At 45.9% G+C, this 22206-nt stretch overlaps 1 protein-coding gene across 3 annotated transcripts in view; it reads left to right on the top strand.

The window, feature by feature from the left end:
- The window catches only part of yeats2 (YEATS domain containing 2), a 135040-nt gene that overhangs the window by 31066 nt on the left and 81768 nt on the right, over positions 1–22206 (top strand). For 2 of the 3 annotated variants that reach the window (XM_041182851.1, XM_041182850.1), the window contains exons 11-14: positions 1570–1815; positions 4386–4544; positions 6227–6324; positions 13897–14004. In XM_041182851.1, coding sequence (XP_041038785.1) covers positions 1570–1815; positions 4386–4544; positions 6227–6324; positions 13897–14004 — 611 coding nt within the window. The remainder of the gene's footprint in view (positions 1–1569; positions 1816–4385; positions 4545–6226; positions 6325–13896; positions 14005–22206) is intronic. The other variant, XM_041182852.1, reaches the window with a different exon arrangement.

Here is a 22206-nt window from a genome sequence, read left to right as displayed (position 1 = left end):
CAATCAATACAGGGACATGCAGCTGTCTAAAGTATTTGTATGCTAATACTGCAAAACAGAATCTCAAGGCCCAGGTATTGTGTGTTGTTTGTAAAAGTGATTCTGCTTTAATTTTTTCTATATTTCTGTAGGATCATTCTGTGTAGTTTCTTAAAGAGGCAGTTGGGACTTGTTAATCAAATGCTTGTAATAAGGGGATCGTTAATCAATTTAAAATAATGCATTTGAAGGGCTGAATATACAAATTACAACAATGCGTTGCCTTGGGACAATTAATTGTTTGAGTGACATCCTGAAAGGCCTATGGGGGCAACCTTCAGGACAAAGGGGGAGCAAATAAATGCCATATTTCCCTTTCCCATAGCCTAGAGGCAAATTGCAATGTCCTAACTTTTGATCAGTTTTATCTTACTCAGCAAAGGCTAGGAAATGAAGCTGGGGCCTTTCTATTGATATACTCTGGTGGTCACATAGATTAGACTTGTATTTACTGGAGTATATAACACTAAGGGTTGGCCAATTGAAGTGTTTAAACTAATCAAAGGATTTGATAGGGTAGATAGAGAGAAACATATTTCTGTGGTAGGAGGGTCCAGAACAAGGAGGTAGGGGCGGCGTTACCTTAAATTAGAACAAGTGGTGATGTCAGGAAGGACCTGCGCAAAGGGTGGTGAAATTCTGGAACTCTCTCCTTCAAAGAGCTGTTGACACTAGGTCAATTGAACATTTCAAAACTGAGTTTAATAGACCTTGTTAGGCAATGCTGTTAAGAGATGTGGGGTAGAGTTTTCAGGTTGGTGTGCAGGTGCAAGCCTGACCCACTCGAGTGTGAAATAGCACGAGCCTGATATCATCCCGTGCTCATGTGATATTTCAGTCGGCAGGCATGCACAAAATTCGGAAGCATGCCCACTTACAATTAAGAGGGCAATTAAGCCAATTAAAGGTGTAATTTTCCCTGATTTTTCGTGGTCCGTCCAACATCACGGTTGGCGGACGGACAAATCGGTCAGGCGGCCGTTGCATTTTCCATGAAACCTCATCCAAGGGCGGGATGAGGTTTCTGCTATTAAATAAATTAAAAAAATCTATGGACAGAATTTTTATAATATAAATGTTCAAGTGACTGTTTGTGATGCTTGGACATTTTTGTTCTGATTTTGAACCTTTATTTGATACTTTTGAAGTCTCCAGCTCCCTGAGGCAGCTCTCTGCCTTCAGGGAGCTTTCATTCCGTGTTCACGTCAGCAGCCGTCCTCCTCCCACCCCCACCCCCACTCTGGCAGTGCTGAGCATTTCAGCGTGAAATCGCGGTTGGGGAGCCAATCGTGGTTGGTGGTACGTTCACTGGCTGCTTCCGGACCCTTCGATCCCACCCACCCGCCGACCTGAAAATTCTGCCCACAGAGTTAAGATACAGATTAGCCATGGTTTAATTGAATAATGGTTGGGAAAGGTTTTACATTTGTGTGTGAATAAACCCTCAAGAAAGGGGATTGTGCAGGATTAATGGAGACTTCAGTCCTCTATTCTTAATGAAATATGTTTTTGTTTCTTCTGTATTTTCAGTTAAGGTGGAACTCCCTGTTAAAAGTGAAGTGAGTTCAAGCAGTCATTCAGGACAGTCTTCCCTGGAGCGCACACCAACCAGGCCGGTGGCCACTCAAAAGGTCACGTTTGGGACACATGGAAACTCAGCTTTCCAACCAATCACAGCCAGTTGCAAGATTGTCCCTCAGGGGCAGCTCCCCAGCCCTGCTGATTCTCCAGGGAAGTCCTTCCAGCCCATCACCATGAGCTGCAAAATTGTGTCAGGTACCCCTATTCTCAACATTAAGAGGTGAAACACAGTGCGGGAAAGTCTGAAAACCCAGTTTGAATCACATCATGAGGGAGGGGAAAATATGTTATCAAGATTTGTAGAATTAAAAAGGAAAATTTTGGAAAATTCCATGACTGAGACCATCCATCAGCTCTAATGAGGGGAGGCAAGAAAATTGACAAAATAGAGGAGAAACGATTGGATTATCCTACCAGACATTTCAGCATCTCTTTCTCCTCCACATACTGTTAACCTTGCTGTTTACCTTCAACAGTCTCATACCCTGATGTTGTCATCAGTTCTTTCAACAAAAACAGAGAAAACATACGGAAAGGTTGGGAATCATGGCAAGATGGGACTACTAGAAAGGATGGAAAATGGACAAGAATGAAATGTTGGAAAGGATGGAATGTTGTTATGGTTAGCTATGTTGGAAAGGATGGTGTAGTTGGAAAGGATGCAAATGATAAGGAAGGAATATTGCAAAGGATGGTATGTGGAAAGGATGGGAATAATGGAAAAGATGGAATGATCAAAAGAAAGATTTGCAATGCCATAGTGCCTTCATGACCTGAGGAAGTTCCAAACCACTTGCTGGCCAAATAAATGCTTTTGAAGTGTAGTCACTTAGAATGTAAGGAACACAGCAGCCAATTTGTGCATAACTGAGGTCCTACAATGGAATTTGAGATAGTGACCTGATAATCTATTCTGTGATGTTTGAGGGATAACAATTGGCCAGGGCACCAAGGTGACACCCTGCTCTTATTAAGGAGTCATAGAATGCATATAGCACAGAGAGAGGCCATTCAGCCTATCAAGTGCTGGCTTCTGCAAGAGCAATTTAGCTAACCTACTCATCCACCTATTCCCCTTAGCCCTGCAAATATTTTCCTTTCAGTTGCTTATCCATATTATTTTGGAAGACCACCATTAAAACCTCCTATACCACCCTTTTAGGCAGTTCATTCCAAATCCTAACTACTTGATGTGTGAAAATAAAAGGTTTTCCTCATGTCGCCTTTGGTTCTTTTGCAATTCACCTTAAATTAATGTCCTCTTTTTGCCAGTGGAAACAGTTTTTCTTCATCTACTCAATCTAGACCCCTTGTGATTTTGAACACCTCCATAAATCTCCTCTCAACCTTCTCTTCTCTAAGGAGACCAACCCCAACTCCTCCTATCTAAAGATGTAACTGAAGTCCTTCAACCCTGGAACCATTCTTGCGAATGTTTTCTGCACCCTCTCTAAATCCTTCGCATCCTTCCCACAGTGTGGTGCCCAAATCAGTGTTTTATAAAGGTTCATCATAACTTCTTGCTTTTGATCTCTAACTCTCTACTTATAAAACAAGGATTTTGTATGCCTTTTTAACCACTTTTTCACTTCCCCAACACCTTCAATGATTTGTGCACATATACCCCAGGTCTCTCTGCTTCTGCACTCCTTTTGGAATTGTGTCCTTTAGTTTATATTGCCTCCTCTCATTCTTCCCCAAAGAATGTATCACTTCACACTTCTCTGCAATATATTTCACCTGCCATGTAACCTCCCATTCCACCTGTCTGCCTGTGACTTAAGTGTATCACTATCCTCCTCTCAGCCTACAATACTTTCAAGTTTTGAGCAATTACAAATTTTGTAATTGTGCCCCATAAGGCCAAGTCTAAGTCATTAATATACATCAGGAAAAGCAGTGGGCCTAATACTAACCTCTGGAGAACGTCACTGTATTCTTTACCCCAGATTGAAAAACAACCATTTACCACTATTCTGTTTTCCGTCACTCAGCCAAATTTGTTTCCAATGTCCCTTTTATTTCATGGGTTCAACTTTGCTGGCAAGTCTATTTTATGGCACTTTATTAAAAACCTTTTAGAAGTCCATATACCTCATTACCCTCATCAACCCTCTCTGTTACCTCATGGAAAAGCTTAGTTAAGTTAGTTAATTACAATTTTCCATTAACAAATCTGTGCTGGTTTCCCTTAATTAATCCACGTTTACTGGCTGGTCCTATTTGAAATAATGCTATGGGATCTTTCACCTCCACCTGAGAGGGAAAATGGGACCTCAGTTTAACGTTTCACCTATTACGCGGCATCTCTGACAGTGCAGGACTCTCTCAGTCCTGCACTAGAGTGTCAGCCTAAATATTTGTGCTCAAGTACCTGGATCAAGACTTGAACCCACAACTTTGTGAACCAGAGGCCAGAGTGCTACCAACTGAGCCACACCTGATACACATGACATGATGAGGAACAGGATGGGATTGATGGAAAGGACAGGTGAAGGAATTATGGAAAAACATTAAAGATTGGGTCTGACATAATTGCTGTAATTATTGAAAAATAAGAATAATGGAAAGATTGGATAATGAAAAGGTTCAAATGGGTGGAAATAATGGAAAAGATGGTTGTTTTGCTCTGTCCTTCACCAGTTGATACCTATGCCCACTGGTCTATTGGGAGAGCTCAAAATGTGGCCACTGTGAAATAATGAGATCTGTGATGTGAAGTTTGAAACGCTGGTGAGTTCATTAATTGTTTTATATCACTGTAGGATCACCGATCTCAACTCCCAGTCACTCTCCTTTGCCACGTACTCCAACCTCTACTCCTGTCCACATGAAGCAAGGATCTTCTGTCTCTGTCATAAGTAACCCCTACATTATTGTGGACAAGCCTGGACAAGTAATTGGAGTGTCATCATCAAACACAGGTATGGACCTGACCAATTGCATTTACACATGCACACCAGTTAAGACTTAGGCTGGACTTTACAGGGGGTTGCACTGCTTGTAAGCAGTCCCAAGAAGATCGAGGATGTACATCAGACCCAAGTAGGCTTTAGGCTTTTTGGGCGGGGAGGGCTCAGGTACCCTCGGGAGGGAGCCAAGTTTTGGAGGCCTGGTGAGGAGGCACAAAAAGGCACAACCGTTGGAGGGGGTGGAGTTGGGTGGATGCCCCCAAAGTGCACTGAATGATGTACCATCCCCACCCCCCCTTTCCCACCTTTTCACTAAATTTGTTCAAGTAAAGGCCTTCCCACTCTTTGCCCAGCATATTATGACAGTAGAAGTGAATTGAGGGCCTTAAAGGGCAATAATTGGCTACTTATGGCCTTCACTAGGCCTAAGGGCAGGTAGGCTAGTGGGCACCTTACCCAGTCTCCATATTATGGGGACCAGGTTGGGGGTGGGCGGCAAGGCTAGCCGTTCAATATATTTTATGTGCCCCCACACCCGTTCCCCCACCGCACGAAAAACACAGCCGGTGGAGGGGGATGTGGGCTGTAAAATCCATCCCTTAGTGTCAGACACGTCTCATTGTTTGACCCCAGCTCTTCTTCAAGTCTGTTATTTGATGCTGTAGGTTGGTAAAATTGGCAATCCTTTTCATTTTTTATTTGTACCATTGCATTAACAATAAAGATAAGCCACTTATTAACTATAACATGTTGAGTATTGCATGCTCAGGGCTTGCTACTGTGTGATCTCAATAGTTTGAGAAAAGCTGGCTATCAATGTGAGGAATACCTTGGTGTCAGTACAGATATCTGAGTGGAGGAGTGGGACTGACTAGATTGCTCCATGGAGAGCTGGCATGGACTTGATCGGTCAAATGGCTCCCTCCTGTGCCGTAAATGACTCTATAACAGCAGCCTTCAGATTTTGACTGCTCCAGAGCTGGATTGAAGTTGATGTGTGAATTGGAGGTGGATAAGGAATGGTGCATAAATGCTGCCTGGTTAGTGGCCACACTGCACTGCAGTGAATGGACTGGTGTGAAATAGTTTGTCACCTCCACATGCTCACTACACTAGTATGGAAGGTAGAGACTGATTTCTTACTGAGCTGACTGCTATGCCAGATGCACATAGTCACATGTGCTGTACAGATGATACAGGACTTTAACCCATCTTTACCAGGATACTTATGGCTGAATTTTTGGCCAGGGAGCAAAAAATTGGAATCAAAATATAGAGGTGCTGAAACTGCTGTGAGAGACCAACAAATCAAACATCTCCGTCTGGAATCCTTTTCTTTGCTGTATTTGCAAAGATATTTACGCATTAATTTTAAACAGGGACATAGTGGTTAGCAAGAGTCTGCATCTTCAAAATAGGATGGAGAAATCAGGTAAGTGGAGCTGAAGAGAAAATTATCAAAGATAAAATTATTTAAGGCAAATTAACACTGCTAGTTATTTCTTTGGGACTCCCACCTGAATATACGGATGTAGCTATTTATTTATATACTGATATATCGTTAGCTCAGGTCGTGGATTTAACAGAGACCTATTCCTAGGGTATTTAAAGAGTTTGCAAATAAGATTTCAACTCTCAGTTTTCCTGGTGGTTTTTCAAATTCACGCTGATTTAGTTATCTGTTTCATTTGAAGGAGGGAGCCCCACAGCAAAGCAGACAGGTGCCTCACAAGGTGCACGTTCGCCCATCCCAAAAATCCACGGCAGCAGCTTCATTGCAACAACCGTGAAGGTAAGGGTTTTCCTACCCTCTTGAAACTGGCTTTGTTACCGAGTGGGGATACCAACTACTCTGGATCTTCTCTCTCGTCACAGAATGGCAGAGGCAGTGTAGGTTATAGACACTTCCCTGGAACCACTTCTTTCATCATGCTGCAAATCAGCAGTTTACTAAACCGACTTAGATGCCTGACCTAGGGACGGTTAGCAATGGCTGAGCACTGTGGCTGACCAGAGAGCAGAGAAGGAACCCTGGTAACTCCAGACTTTGGGAAAGAAAAACTTCATCCTAGCCCCTCCTGGGGTTGCACAGCCAGAACCTGTTTAAAAATTTTGAATGGTTTTGTCCACTCAAGGGGACAGTTGATAACCAGAGAGCACAAATTTAAGTTGATTGGCAAAACAACCAGAGAGGAAGTGAGGATTTTTTTTTCATGCAGTGAGTTGTTATAGTCTGGACTGCACTATATGATAGGGTCATGGAAGTAGATTCAGTAATCATCTACAAAAGGGAATTGGATTAATACTTGGAAAGGGAAAAAATTGCAGGGCTATGGAGAAAAGGGCAGGTGAATTGGATGGCTCTTCCAAAGAGCTGGCACATGCACAATGGCTCCCTTCTGTGTTTATTGATTCTAGCAACTGGATATCACTGTCTGTAGTGTTTGGAAATGCTAGCCTGCACACTAGAAATCACACGGCACACATATAGCTCAATCGATATTGGAAATCGCTGCCTGTACACAGCACTGGAGGTGGCTGTATATAGGTTAATCAGAGATGGATCACTGCCTGCAGAGGACTTTCTAGTCTTGCATAGTTGTTGTTGTCCTGTATTGTGAATGAGTGCTGAATCTGAGGTGATGTTAATGCCCAGTGCGTGTCTCTTGTATTTAAATGAGCTGAACTGAAAAAAACAGCTAAGTTCAGACAAAGGTCAGATGAAAAAATAATTAACATTTATTTAGTGCCTTTCATTCCCTAAAAGCACCCAGGCTAATTCACAGCTAATTAACGACTTTTGAAGTGTAGGCAAATTTGGTAGCACACCTGAGCTTCATCCTGTTCTTGCCCAATATTTGCACCCACCCTTCCCAGCATGGGTCACTGAGTAGCAATTGAAAAGGAGAATTTTGACTGATTTTTCCACTGTAAGCCTGAGGCAGAATTTACGTCTTGCATAACCCCAGGACACCCCAAAGCACTTCACAATCAATGAAATACTTTAGGAATGTAGACATTGCTTTAAAGCAGGGAAATTTATGCACAGCATGCTCCCACACATAGCAGTGAGGGAAATAATCAGATAATCTGTCTGAGTGACATTGATTGAGAGATGTTGTAAAGAAGGGGAAAAGAACGAATGAACAAATAAAATTGCATTTACGTGGCGCCTTTCATGACCTCAGCAAGTCACGAAGTACTTTATAGCCAATTGAGTACTTTTGAAGGATTTCAATGTTCTAGGGAAATATTGGCCAGCACATTGGGAAACCCCTATGCTGCTCTTCAAACACAACTTCCAACTTAAAATACCCACGTAAGCAACATGAAGAGTCATACGGACTCAAAATGTTGACTGTATTCCTCTCCGCAGATGCTGTCAGACATGCTGAGTTTTTCCAGCTATTTTTGTTTTTGCTTCAGATTTCCAGCATCTGCAGTTTTTTGCTTTTATATTATGCAATTGTTTATATCGGCCGAAAAGCAATAGTCATTGACCATTTGTGTTAGTGCCAATTTCAAAGCTGCAGTTTTGGCATCTTAAATGACAGAAGCAGCTATGTTTACTCACTAGTTCACACCATGTTGAGGTGCACTGAATACAAGAAGGAACAGAAATAGACGTTAAAAGCAAAATACTGCAGATGCTGGAAATCTAAAATAAAATAGCTGGAAATATGCAGCAGGTCAGGTAGCATCTGTGGAGAGAGAAAGAAAGTTAAAGTTTCAGATCTCTTTTCAGAAAATAGCACCTGGCTAATGCGCACTGAATATAATAAAGTTTTATTGAGGTAGACACCAACACCTTTAAGCTATGACAGCTTTGATGAGTGAGAAACAGGGAAGAATCTTGACTCCATTCTCTTCCCTTGTCCAGTCTCTTCCCACCTACATCCACGATTCCTCTCTCGCCCTACATCATATCAACAACTTCCAGTTCCCTGGCCCCAACTGCCTCCTCTTCGCCATGGACTTCCAATCCCTCTACACCTCCATCCCCCACCGGGATGGTCTGAGGGCTCTCTGCTTCTTCCTCGAACAGAGGCTCGAACAATCCCCATCCACCACTACTCTGCTCTGCCTGGCTGAACTTGTTCTCTCACTGAACAATTTCTCCTTAAACTCGTCTCACTTCCTCCAAATAAAAGGTGTGGCTATGGGTACCTGCATGGGCCCCAGTTATGCCTGTCTCTTTGTGGGGTATATGGAACATTCCTTGTTCCAGTCCTACTCCGGACCCCTCCCACAACTCTTTCTCTGGTACATCGATGACTACTTCGGTGTCGCTTCATGCTCTCATCTGGATCTGGAAAAATGTATTAATTTTGCCTCCAATTTCCACCCCTCCATCATTTTCAGGTGGTCCATCACTGACACTTCCTTTCCCTTCCTTGACCTCTCTGTCTCACTTTCTGGTGATAGACTGTCCACTAATATTCATTACAAGCCTACCAACTCCCACAGCTACCTCGACTACAGCTCCTCACACCCCACTTCCTGTAAGGACTCCAGCCCATTCTCTTAGTTCCTTCGCCTCCATCGGATCTGTTCTGATGATGCCACTTTCCAAAACAGATCCTCTGACATGTCTTCCTTCTTCTTTAACCGAGGTTTTCCACCCACGGTGGTTGACAGGGCCCTTAACCGTGTCCGGCCCATCTCCCACGCATCCGTCCTCACACCTTCCCCTCCCTCCCAGAACCATGATAGGGTCCCCCTTGTCCTCACTTATCACCCCACCAGTCTCCGCATTCAAAGGATCATCCTCTGCCATTTCCACCAACTCCAGCATGATGCCACCACCAAACACATCTTCCCTTCACACCCCCCCCCCCCCCCTCGGCGGCTTTCCACTGGGATTGTTCCCTCCGGGACACCCTGGTCCACTGCTCCATCAGCCCCTACACCTCAATCCCCTTCCCATGCAAGCTCAGAAGTGCAACACCTGCCCCTTTACTTACCCCCTCCTCAACATCCAAGGGCCCAAACACTCCTTTCAAGTGAAGCAGTGCTTCACTTGCACTTCCCTCAATTTAGTCTACTGCATTCGTTGCTCCCCATGTGGTCTCCTCTACATTGGAGAGACCAAACGCAGACTGGGTGACCGCTTTGCAGAACACCATCGGTCTGTCCACAAGCACGACCCAGACCTCCCTGTCGCTTGCCATTTCAACCACCCTGCTCTCGTGCCCACATGTCCGTCCTTGGCCTGCTGCAATGTTCCAGTGAAGCTCAACGCAAACTGGAGGTACAGCACCTCATCTTCCGACTAGGCACTTTAGAGTCTTCCGGACTTAATATTGAGTTTAGCAATTTCAGATCATGAACTCTCTCCTCCATCCCCACCCCCTTTCCGATCCCCCTTTTCCCAATAATTTATAATTTTTTTACAAATTTTTTTTTCTTTTCACTTCTATTTTCAAATTTATTTCGATCTATTGTTTCATCTCCACCTTTTAGCCCATTCCTATCTCTTCCCCCCCACCCCACCCCTACTAGGGCCATCTGCCACTAGCTTGTCCTGCTTGCTACCCTTAATGTCCCCATTAGCACATCCTTGAGATAATATCACTACCGTCAACGCCAATTTGTCCTTTTGTCTATGACATCTTTGGCAGTCTCTTCTTGGCCTCCACCGATGACTGGCCCCCAATCGAGCTCCTCCTGTCCCAGCCCCCTGTACCAGCTTATATTTCATTTCATTTCTATGTGTCTTAGTTCTGATGAAGGGTCATATGGACTCAAAACATCAGCTGTATCCCTCTCCACAGATGCTGTCAGACCTGCTGAGCTTTTCCAGGTATTTTTGTTTTTGTTCCAAGAATTTTATGTTCCCCACCACTGGCAGATTTGTAGATTGGGGGGGTGTGGGGTGATCGTAAAGTTCTTATGTGGGCCCTCCTACTGGGTTCCCGCCCGCCTCTGCACAATTTTACGCTGCATCAGACCCACCCTTGCCTCAATTGAGGCCCTTAAGTGGCCAATTATTAACCACATAAGGGCTGTTTCCCACCCAGCCTCAATTTTCAAGCTGGTGGAAGGAGTTCAGTGGTGGGGGGGACGCCTGAAAATTGACTCTGTTCAGGCCTCAGGCGGGAAGGAGCCTCCATCAGCAGCCTTCTTTTAGCATCGGGCATGCTCTTCCTTTGGATTTTAACCCTGCAAGGACTCTTTCCTCTCCAGCCTCCCCACTGACACCCTAAACCCCCTCTGCCCACCCCCCAATCTCTGGGGCAGATGGTATGAGCAGGGATGCGTTTGCCGCTGACTCCTCCGATGGCAGGAAGGGAATCTCCACCATCTGAAATATCCTGGCAATAGAGTTTGTAGCCAGAGCCAGTTGTGCTTAAACAATGTTCAATGTATTTCATTCAATGTATTATAACTAGAAGACAGTTTATTTTACAGCAAATTATGGGGTCATTACAGGAGTAACTGACCGACATTGGCTACCAATCTGGCAAGACTTAGATTTAAAAATTTTCACCTTTGTTTTCAAATTGCTCCATCGTCTCATCCCTCTGTAACTCTGCAACCTCCTCCTGCCTTACAACCATCCAGACAACTCCGCACATCTCCAGTTCGGGTCTCTTGAACATCCCTGATTTTCTTTGTTCTACCATTGGCGGTGGTGCCTTCAACTACGGAGGCCGTAAGCTTTGGAACACCCTCTCTAATCCTGTCTGCTCTCTACCTCTCCTCCTTTTAAGTCACTCCTTACACCTGCCTCTTTGACCAAACTTTTGGTCACCTATCCAAATATCCTTTTTATGTGGCTTGACGTCAAATTTTGTTTTGGTAACCTTCCTGTGAAGTGCCTTAGAAGGTTAACTTCGTTAAAGGTGCTGTATAAAGACACGTTGTTTGTTACTCAGCAGTTGTAATTTTAGTTCAACCAGAGACAAAAATAATTTTCTTGCTTTTTATTTTCAAACACCTATCTAAACAGAAACTACTTAATGACAGAAATAGCAGCATCTACAAAATTTTAAAACTGGACAAAGAATTGGGCAGATAAAACCCTTTTTAATTCATGACATAAAAAGATCAACTGTTTTGACCCAACAGATCAAAAAGTCAAGGCACTTTGCACACAACAAAATTAAAGGTCTTGATTGAAATTAGTTTGAAATTAATGCTCCCGCATTATACCGGCTATTATGTTTGGAGGGAAAATCACCCTCATGTTTAATTCCATGAGATCTTTTATATCCATCTGAGAGGGTAGATGGGCTCTTGGTTGAATGTCTCATCCAAAGGTTGGGCACCTCTGATAGCACAGCACTCCCTCAGTGCTGCATTCAACTGACAGCCTAGATTATGTGCACAGCTCCCTGAGGTTGGACTTGAACCCACAGCATTCTGACTCCGTGATGAGAATGACATGCCTGATTCAAAGCCAACACTGGAGTTGCTGGGGCCAATTGTGCTGCCCTGACCACCATCCCAGCAAACCTGGGAGGGTCTTCTCTACCGTTGACCCCTGGATGGATAAACTCATGTACAGTGATCAGGGAAGCCTGCTGAAGACATTTAAAAGCTATAGGGACACTGATTCTCAGATGTGACATGGGGATGGTATACTGCTTGGGTGGGAAATGCAAGGTTACTTTCGCTACTGATGAAGACCCAGGTTTCTTGTGTTAGAATGCAGGTGTGTTGGGAATAGGTAACCTTTTAGATTAATTTTTTCCATCCTTTCACCACTTATTGCACCAAGGCAACTTTTCTTGGCTAAAACGGCCAGCAGATGACCTCTTCACCACGAAAGCCAGTGCAACTCTAAGTTTGCAGCTGGGAAAATGCACGTGATCTTAATTGGTCTCGTCAGATAGGAGGCAGGTTACCGCTACGTGTATAGCACAGAAACATGAGAATTTTTAGAAGCAGGAAAAGACTATTTGACCAGAAAACCTTGCCTTTCTCTATGGATTGACGAAGTCATGAAAATATGATGTATTTGTTATAAATACTTGAATTAAAATGGTCTCTTATACTGAAAGACTTATACCTCAATAGTCGTATTCTGTTTCAAATATCCTGTTTTAAAAAAAATGGTTCCTGGACTGTTACTAACTCCCTTTTCATTGTTCCCTATGCTTCGAGTTTTTTTCTAGAAACAAAAGTATACAAAGCACATCAGTGACAGAGCATACCCAGGCATTAATTCAGTGCACTTTACACGTGTCAATTAACCCAGTTCCCTCACGTTTTGGGACTCAGTAATTGGGTGTCATGATTGTGTAAATATTATTCATGATTGACTCCTTTTTAATGGCAAGGTGGAAACAGAAATAAAGCAGTGGATCTGAAAGCTGATATTAAATTCTGCCGTTTGATCTGTTCTGTTCGTGCCAGCAGCAGACAACAACTTGTATTTATAAAAAGCCTCTAATGTAAAGTAATGCCTCAAGGCAGTTCATTGATGTTTAGCAGACAAAGATGAATGCCAAGTTAAAGAAAAAAATATTAGGAAGAGTGACGTCAGTTTTAATGAACGCCTTAAAGGGCAAGAGGAAAGTATAGAGTTGGAGAGATCCAGCGAGGAGATTTGGAGCACAGAGTTTAGATGGCTAAAGGTGTGGCTACCAATGGAGTGGAAGGGTGCGCAGAGGGAGGGGGAGATGTACTCATTGCAAGAGTTAGAGGAATAGAGAGCTGTCAGGGAAATGGCAAAATCATGAATTCTAAATTGGAGAGACCAAAATCCAATGTAGACCAGGAATGATCAGTGAGTGGAACCTTGTGCAGGAGAGGACAAAGGCAATAAGTTTTTGGATGACCTGAGGGTGGAAGGATGGGAGGTAGACAAAGAGCATTGGAACATTTGAGTCTGATGCTGATAAAGGCACCACATAAAACTACCCCTGTTGTTATGGGTTAGGGGGGGTTAAAGAGCCAGGATGTTTATATTCAGCGCCATGTACTTTGAAGTTTGCCTTTTTTTCCCCATATATTACACACACAACCTGTACAATTTATGGTGCATTCAGTCGATTTTAGTGACCTGGCCTTCCTATCTTAGTTGGAAAAAAAAATCACTATTTAGATTAAACATGGTTTTGCAAAACGAGTGGAATCAGTCCAATTTTCAGTATGATTTATTTACTTCTTGGGTTGAATTTTCATTGTTGCCTCTCAAAGGCCTTGAGTCTGCTTCCCAGTGTCACCGTTGGCTTTGGATGTGGTATGAGCACGGTTTTAATATAGATTTGATGTTTCAGTTCTGAAAGGACTGACCACTCCCCTTGTCCAGCATTGCTGAAGCCCTCTATCTGCTGAATCCTAGTAGTGCAGGATCAGCTGTTCTCTATGAGAGGGGTATGGATTGACGATGCATCTTTTGTGCTTTTCATTTTAGCAGGAAGATGCACTTTTTGCAGCCATGCCCCCTCTGTGTCCAATTGGAAGCCATCCCAAGGTCCAGAGTCCTAAACCTGTGACTGGGGGTCTCGGTGCCTTCACCAAGGTAAGAATTGGGAATCACCTGCTTCAGACAACTTTTCACTGAAGGTGTTGAAGGCTACAATTAAAATCCTGTTTTCATTTACAGATCTTTTTAATGTGCATATCTAATATGAGTGCAATGGCCCTAGAGTTTGTTTGCTTTTCAGTTAACCTGAACTGTTTTAGCATGGTCCTGTGCTGTGTATTAGTTGGGTAACAGGTGATTCATTGCATGGTGGTCTCCTTTTTATAGAGTGAGAGAAAATTAGAGAATCTCTTATCCCAGTCCTCACTCAGGACAAGCCTCAGCTGCATGGCCAAGTCTCATGCTACTTATGGCCCAGGTTATGCCCAGCTAAGCCCAGGGTAAGCCTGGTCCAGGCCAGGACTCGATCACTGTTGTCACTGGCATAGACCCTGGTGAAATTCATGTGAGGAGACTGAAGAGAAAAGAAGAATTTGTTTTTTCTTACACATTCCTACTAAGGAGATTTTAATGCTGAGAACCATGGGACTAGAGCAAACACTTTCTAGATGCTGATCAGTAACCGGAGTGTGGATTTTCATAAATCTCAGGTGGTTTCCAAATATGTGAATTTAAAATTTAAGTGACACAAAGATGTGCAGTAGTTGTTTTTAGCCAAGATAATAATATTCCATGTTATGGTAAAATGGTGTCCAGCACGTAATCCCTGACCATCCTTTCCTTGGCTCCCTCAGTACTATTTGTGTCCAAGTCTCTGGAATGGGACTTGAACCTACAACCTTCTGACTTGGGCAGGAGTGCTACACGCTGAGCCATGACTGACATGTGAAGGTGGAGTTGCATGGGGCTGGATTTTATGGAACATTGTGGTTTCTGTGTTTCCCTGCCCCCCCATTTAAAAGGTTGGTGGAGAGGGAGCCCGCCCATGATTGTGACAGCTGCTGTGCAGCATTTTAATACTGGGGACAGCATTAACCTCTTTAATATGAGACTTCTGCCTTTACCTCAATAGGAAGGCCTGCCTTAGAGAGCTGCCAGCACAGCAGTCTGAGATTGGGGAACATGATAGTCATAAACAGGGTGTGGAGCATACTGGAAGCAAAGCAGTCATGTGCTGGGGATGGAAGGGTCAGGCGCTGGGGACGGAGGGGTCAGGCGCTGGGGACAGAGGGGTCAGACATTGGGAGGGAGGAAAGAATGAACGGTTAAACACTGTGGTGGGGGGGGAGCGGTCAGACAAGAGTGAGGGCAAGTGAGCGGTCAGACTGAGGATGGGTGGGCGGACAGACACTGGGGCTGTGAGCAGTCAGAGACTGGTTGGTGGAGCGGACAAGTATTTGCACGTGTGCACAAGTGTATGCACCCACTCTCAAACCTCCACATCCAAAGAGCTGTGTTCTCAGTTACAAGGGACGGATCTTTATTAGGCATTCACTGCTGATATGGATCTTTCTTTACCACCTAATGTGCATATGTCGTGGCAAGCCATGTACTAAGGAGCAGGCTATCAAGGCAGGACAGGGTTGTGGTTGTTAGAGGTCAGTCATTTCAGCTCCAGGACATCACCGCAGGAGTTCCTCAGGGTAATGTCCTCGGCCCAACTATCTTCAGCTGCTTCATCAATGAGTTTCCTTCGATCATAAGGTCAGAAGTGGGGATGTTCGCTGATGATTGCACAATGTTCAGCACTATTCGCGACTCCTCAGATACTGAAACAGTCCATTTCCAAATGCAGCAAGACCTGGATAATATCCAGGCTTGGCCTGACAAATGGCAAGTAACATTCACGCCACACAAGTGTCTGGCAATGACCATCTTCAACAAGAGAATCCAACCATTGCACCTTGATGTTCAGTGGTATTACTATCACTGAATTCCCTACTGTCAACATCCTGGGGGTTTCCATTGACCAGCAACTGAACTGGACCATCAATATAAATACTGTGGCTACAAGAGCAGGTCAGAGGCTAGGAATTGTGCGACAATTAACCCACCTCCTGGCTCCCCAAAGCGTGTCCACCATCTACAAGGCACAAGTCAGGAGTATAATGGAATACTCCCAACTTGGCTGGATGAGTGCAGCTCCCACAACACTCAAGAAGCATGGCACCGTTCAGGACAAAGCAGCCCACTTGATTGGCACCACATCCATTCCCTCCACCACTGACACATAGTGGCAGCAGTGTGTACTATCTACAAGATGCACCGCAGGAATTCACTAAGTCTCCTTAGACAGCACCTTCCAAACCCACAACCACTACCATCTGGAAGGACAAAGGCAGCAGATAGAACACCACCACCTGGAAATTCCCCCCCAAATCACACACCATCCTGACTTGGAAATATATCGCTGTTCCTTCACTGTCGCTGGGTCAAAATCCTGGAACTCCCTTCCTAACAACACTGTTGGTGTACCTACACCACATGGACTGCAGCGGTTCAAGAAGGCAGCTCACCACCACCTTCTCAAGGGCAACTAGGGATAGGCAATACATCTTGTGAATGAAAAAAAAGGAAGTTGCTTATTGAAGTGTTGTGGCTGACATTTTCCCGATTGAATAAAAGAATGGATGCTGCAGATCTGAAATAAAAACAGCTGGAAACTTTCAGCAGGTCAGGGCAGCAACTGTGGAGAGAACAGACCAGTTAATGTTTCAGATAGGAATTTTTCATTAGGACTGCAAGTTAGCACAAATTAACACATTTAAAAAGGAAAAGAACAAAGGGGGTAGAACATGTAAACATTATGCTGCACACACGCTGATACATTTGGATACCCTGGCACACACTGACTTACATGCACTCTCTTTGCAGACACCCTGGCACATGCACACTTTCACAAACACGCACGTGTACACACACACACACACACACACACACACACACACACGTACACACACACGCATACATACACACACAATTGCAAATGTGAGAGAAGGAATAGAATGAAAGCCCCATTGGAGGTTACAGATATGCAATTCCTCTAGTGGAAGGGAGAAAATCTGCCTCTGTGTATACCCATGAAATCTATTTTCATTGCAATTGTGTCTAGAGGTCTGGTAGTGCATATAAAGATACTGACCATAGTTCTCCAGCAGTGCTGAAGATATTAAATATTCCAATTTTGTTAAATTCCACCGTTGTTACAACAGAGTAGCAGTGAGAGCCATGTGTAGCTTGTGAACTTCTCCGAGCTCACGTAACAAAACCCCGCTCTGTAAGATGTGAAATGCCTGGATCCCCTCCCCCTCTGTATGGAATAACGTGTTTGGACCCTCTCACCCAATCTATACAGAGTGATGTGTCCAGATCCCCTCCCTCGCTGTGTATGGAGAGAAGTGTCTGGATCCCCTCCCTCACTCTGTACGGACTGGATCCATGGAATCATAGAATGGTTACAGCACAGAAGGAGGCCATTTGGCCCATTTTGTCTGTGCCGGCTCGCTGCAAGAGCCATTCACCCAATGACGCTCCCCCACTTTTTCCTCCTAGTCCTGTAAATCTTTCCTCTTCAGATAATGATCCAAATCTCTTTTGAAAGCCACAATTGAATATGCCTCCACCACCACAGCCACTTCCTTCCTGACCTGCCTTGACAACCTGCTCCTCAGGCAGTACATTCCAGATCCTAACCACTCACTGGATAATAATGTTTTTTCTCATGTCACCATTGCCCTAAATCAGTGAACGACATGTCCAGATCCCCTCCCCCACTGTGTACGCAGTGAAATGTTTAGATTCCCTCTCTGTCTCTGTATGGAACAAAGTGTCCGGATACCCTCCCTGACTCGATATGGAGTGAATTATCCAGAGCCCCACCCCCCACTTTGTATGGAGTTAAGTGTCTGGATTCTCCTCCACCCCCTTACTCCCTCCTCATTCTCTGTGGAGTGAAATGTCCAGAGTTGACTTCTCACTCTGCAAGTAATGAAGGGATGAAGAGACCAGAGTTTTGACACATTGTTGGAGAAATGTGCAGTCAAGTGGAAAATCTCCATGTGACAATGAGGCAGGTGGATAGTTATAGGCGCACCTCCTGCTGTGTGTATGTGTCATGTTTTCTCCTGACTGAAATGTTAAAAAGTACGTATCATTGCAGTGACAGTAACTAACTAATTTAGTTAGTAATTAACAGCAATAACCATTTGAGAAACTTAAAACCACTTCCTGACATTTCTTTGCGTAGCTACCCACACCGTCCAACACCTGTACAGACAGGCCTGTTTAATTGGCACTCTCCTTCTGTTCTGCTCATTCCAGTTTACTGTCCTGGAGGCAGCTGTGTTGAAACTAGGCTGGATACTTCACACATAGTCTATTATTACTAATTGGCTTGTAAATAAATTCAAGGGCCAGTTTTCCTGTCACAACTGCTGCCTGCTGGTCTTATTCTGATTTGTAGTGACGGCCAAATCAAGTTGGTGGTGGTGTATTTGACAGCTATTCGGGATTTCTGGGGGATGAGACATCGGAAAAGATTCATTTAAAGGAAAAGGTAAGAAGATTAAGTGAACTCTTTTAAGGCCTGTTGCTACCTGGGCCTTCATGAATCCACATGGTGGCAGCTTTGTGCCTCCTTTCCAAGCTTACATCTCCATCAGCGACTTCTGAGTGGGAATGAGCAGAACAGAAACAGAGAGCCAATTAAACAGTATTTCTGATCTTGGAAGAAGGTAAGGAGGACTGGTGGATTGACGTAAGGCCCTACCAGAGGTATGCTAAGCCACCAGGAGGTTAGGGGACCCTCGCATATGTCTACAGACAGATATCCATCAGTTCTTGTTGGGCAGAGGACCAGTGCAAGGTGATGCCTCCATGTCACAAGTTAGGTTGTACCAGCTGCTCTGGAGACGTTGCTGGACAGTTCTTCAACCCAATCGTGTTTGTCATTCTTACATATGAATGAAAGCTTGCCAGAGTTGATCAGCATAGCCTAAGGCCCCCAACCACCAGATTGGCACCAGCCACATCAGATATTGTCACCCGTAACTGGCAATGGCTGTGGGTTCAGTGGAGAGCACAATTCAGAGCCAATTGTAGACATCAAAGCATAGGGCTGCTCCTGTCATTGAGGGTAACAGCCTGCTGCAGCCTCCAACTTGAATCTACCTATTCCAAGCTTTATTAGCTGTGTCTTAGTGATAGCGTTCTCGCCCTGAGTCAGAAGATCATGAGCTCAAATATCACTGCAGAACCTGAGCATGTAATCCAGTGTGATGATGGTGCTATTTTCAAGAAGAGCAGGGGAGTCCAGTCTCCACAGCACCACCACCCACCTTCCGTGCCCTCCACAACCCTCCCAGTACCCTGGCTAATATTTATCCCACAACCAGCACCTGAAACAGATTCTTTGGTCATTATCATGTTACTATCTGTGGGAGCTTGAGGTGTGCAGCTTGGCTGCCATGCTTCCTACAACATTGACTACATTTCAGGAGTGCTGCAATGGCTGTTTAGCACTTTGGAGTGCCCTAAGGTTGTGAAAGACCCTATATAAATGCAAGTATATCTATTTTAACCAATTAGAGATGGTGTCCCAGAGTGGTCAGTGGGACCATCATGGCAACCATTCATGCAGTATTACCTCCGTCAGCAGATATCAGACTGCTGGGCTGCCCTGTCGCTCATCAGCTACTACTGACTCCTGTCATAACAGCAACCAGCTAACATTCAAGCCCCACTGAGTTCGATAGAATTTGGTTAGTTAAGGGTATCAAGGGTTGTGAACCAAAGGTGAGTGACTGGGGTTGAGGTCAAGATCAGCCATGATCTAATTCAGGCTTGTCCAACTAGTGCCCAGCAGGCTGGATTGTGGCCCCTGAAGCCAGTTTTCAAAAAGCCGGTCAGACAGGTAAGTAGAATGGTAGATTCTGCAAGAAGCTGCTCCTCCCATCACAGGCTGTTCCTCAACTGCATTTGATGCTGACAGGCACACTGGTGAGTGAGTGAGAGAGAGCATGTACGCGTGAGTGTGTGTGTATGTGTATATGTGTGTGCGTGCAGGGGCGAGAGTGTGCGTGTGCTCGGGAGCGAGAGTATGTGGGCACGGGAGCGAGAGGGTGTGCAAGTGCGCGCGAGAGCGAGAGAGTGTGTGCGCGCGGGAGTGTGTGTGTGAGTGCGTGCGCGCGGGAGTGAGAGTGAGTGCACGCGGAAGCGAGGGAGTGTGCGAGCGCGTGAGGGAGTGTGCAAGTGCGCATGCGCGAGCAAGGGAGTGTGCGAACACGTGCGCGGGAGCGAGGGAGTGTGCGAGCGCGTGCAGGAGCGAGGGTGTGTTGAGCAAGACCAAGTGCGTGTGAGAGGGAGCTATTGAGTGCAAGTGGGTGCGAGTGACTGAGAGCGAGCGGGAGCAGGAGGACATGTGCGTGGGAGCGAGACTGAGCAAGAGGGTGTGAGCACTTGAGCAGGAGCGTGGGTGTGTGAGCAGGAGGGCATGGGAGCAGGCAGGAGCGGGATGGCATGCAAGCAGGAGGGCATGCGCATGGGAGCAGGACCGAGTGGGAGGGTGTGTGCATGAGAGCAGGAGTGAGAAGGGATGTGTGCATGTGAGCGCGAGGGGGAGGGTTTGCAAGGGGGAGGGTTTGTGAGCGAGAGCTGGAGGGAGCATGGGGGAGCGGGAGTATGTGTGTGAGCAGGAATGGGAGGGTGTGTGAACAGGAGCGGGAGCATGTGTGTGTGAGGAAGAGCGTGTCTGTGCGTGTGTGTGTGTGAGGAAGAGCGTGTGTGTGTGTGAGGAAGAGCGTGTGTGTGTGAGGAAGAGCGTGTGTGTGTGTGTGAGGAACAGCGTGTGTGTATGTGAGGAAGAGCATGTGTGTGTGTGTGTGAGGAAGAGCGTGTGTGTGTGTGTGAGGAAGAGCGTGTGTGTGTGTGAGGAAGACCGTGTGTGTGTGTGTGAGGAAGAGCGTATGTGTGTGTGTGTGAGGAAGAGCGTGTGTGTGTGTGTGTGAGGAAGAGCGTATGTGTGTGTGTGAGGAAGAGCGTGTGTGTGTGTGTGTGAGAAAGAGCGTGTGTGTGTGTGTGTGAGAAAGAGCGTGTGTGTGTGTGTGTGAGAAAGAGCGTGTGTGTGTGTGTGAGAGAGGAAGAGCGGGGGTGAGTGTGTAGGAGCAGGAGAGGGGGGAGCGGGAGAGAGCATGGGAGCAGGAATGTGTGAGTGTGTGCGAGAGCGGGAGGTTGTGTGTGTGAGCGGGAGGTTGTGTGTGTGGACGGGAGGGGATGTGTGTGTGTGAGCGGGAGGGTGTGTGTGTGTGTGTGTGAGCGGGAGGGTGTGTGTGTGTGTGTGTGAGCAGGAGGGGGTGTGTGTGTGTGAGCAGGAGGGTGTGTGTGTGTGAGCGGGAGGGTGTGTGTGTTAGCGGGAGCATGTGTGTGTGTGTCAGAGCAGGAGCATGAGTTTGTGTGTGAGTGGGTGTGTGTGTGTGAGCGGGAGCATGTGTGTCAGAGCAGGAGCGCGTGTGTGTGTGTGAGCGGGTGTGTGTGAGAGCGGGAGTGTGCGCATGGGGGCGCGTGGGCAGGAGCGAGGAAGCAGGAGAGAGTGTGGGAGTGTGAGCAAGAGGGTGTGTGCGTGAGCAGGAGCGTTTGTAGCAGCGGGAGTGTATGTGTGAATGGGAACGAGTGTATGAGAGGGAACAGCAGAGAGTGCGGGAGCGGGTGCGGCAGAGAGAGCGGAAGAGATTGGGGAGCGGGAGAGAGTGTGGGAGCGGGAGAGAGTGCGGCAGCGGGAGCATGTGGGGGCGAGAGCGTGTATATTAGTGGGAGCTGGAGCGTGCGTGCGAGTGGGACAGAGGGTGTGAGTGGGAGAGAGATTGGGAGTGGGAGCATGTGTGTGCGGGAGCAGGTGCGTGTGTATGGGAGCAGGAGTGTGTGTGAGTGGGAGAGAGCTTGTGAGCGGGAGCCGGAACGTGTGTCCGAACGGGAGTGGGGGAGAGCGTGTGAGTGGGAGCCGGAACGTGTGTCCGAGTGGGAGTGGGGGAGAGGGAGAGTTTGGGAATTTTGGGGTGTTTGGGGGAGAGAGGGAGAGCATGTATGTGTGGGAATGGGCGAGGGAGTGAGAAAGTGAGAGTGTCAATACCTTAGTCCCAGTCTCAGGTTTCTCACTCACTTTCACCACCACACACCAACACACACACATACACTCACTCACTCAGTGGATAAGGGTAATTGATTGAGTACCCTGAGATTGGGAGTGAGCTTGGTGCACACATTCTGACCCTCTCAGACTCTGGACATTTCATTAATTACTCTCTT

The sequence above is a fragment of the Carcharodon carcharias genome, chromosome 2 (genome assembly GCF_017639515.1).
Source record: "Carcharodon carcharias isolate sCarCar2 chromosome 2, sCarCar2.pri, whole genome shotgun sequence".
NCBI classification, from domain to species: domain Eukaryota; kingdom Metazoa; phylum Chordata; class Chondrichthyes; order Lamniformes; family Lamnidae; genus Carcharodon; species Carcharodon carcharias.
This window is presented reverse-complemented; position numbering and strand designations above follow the sequence as displayed.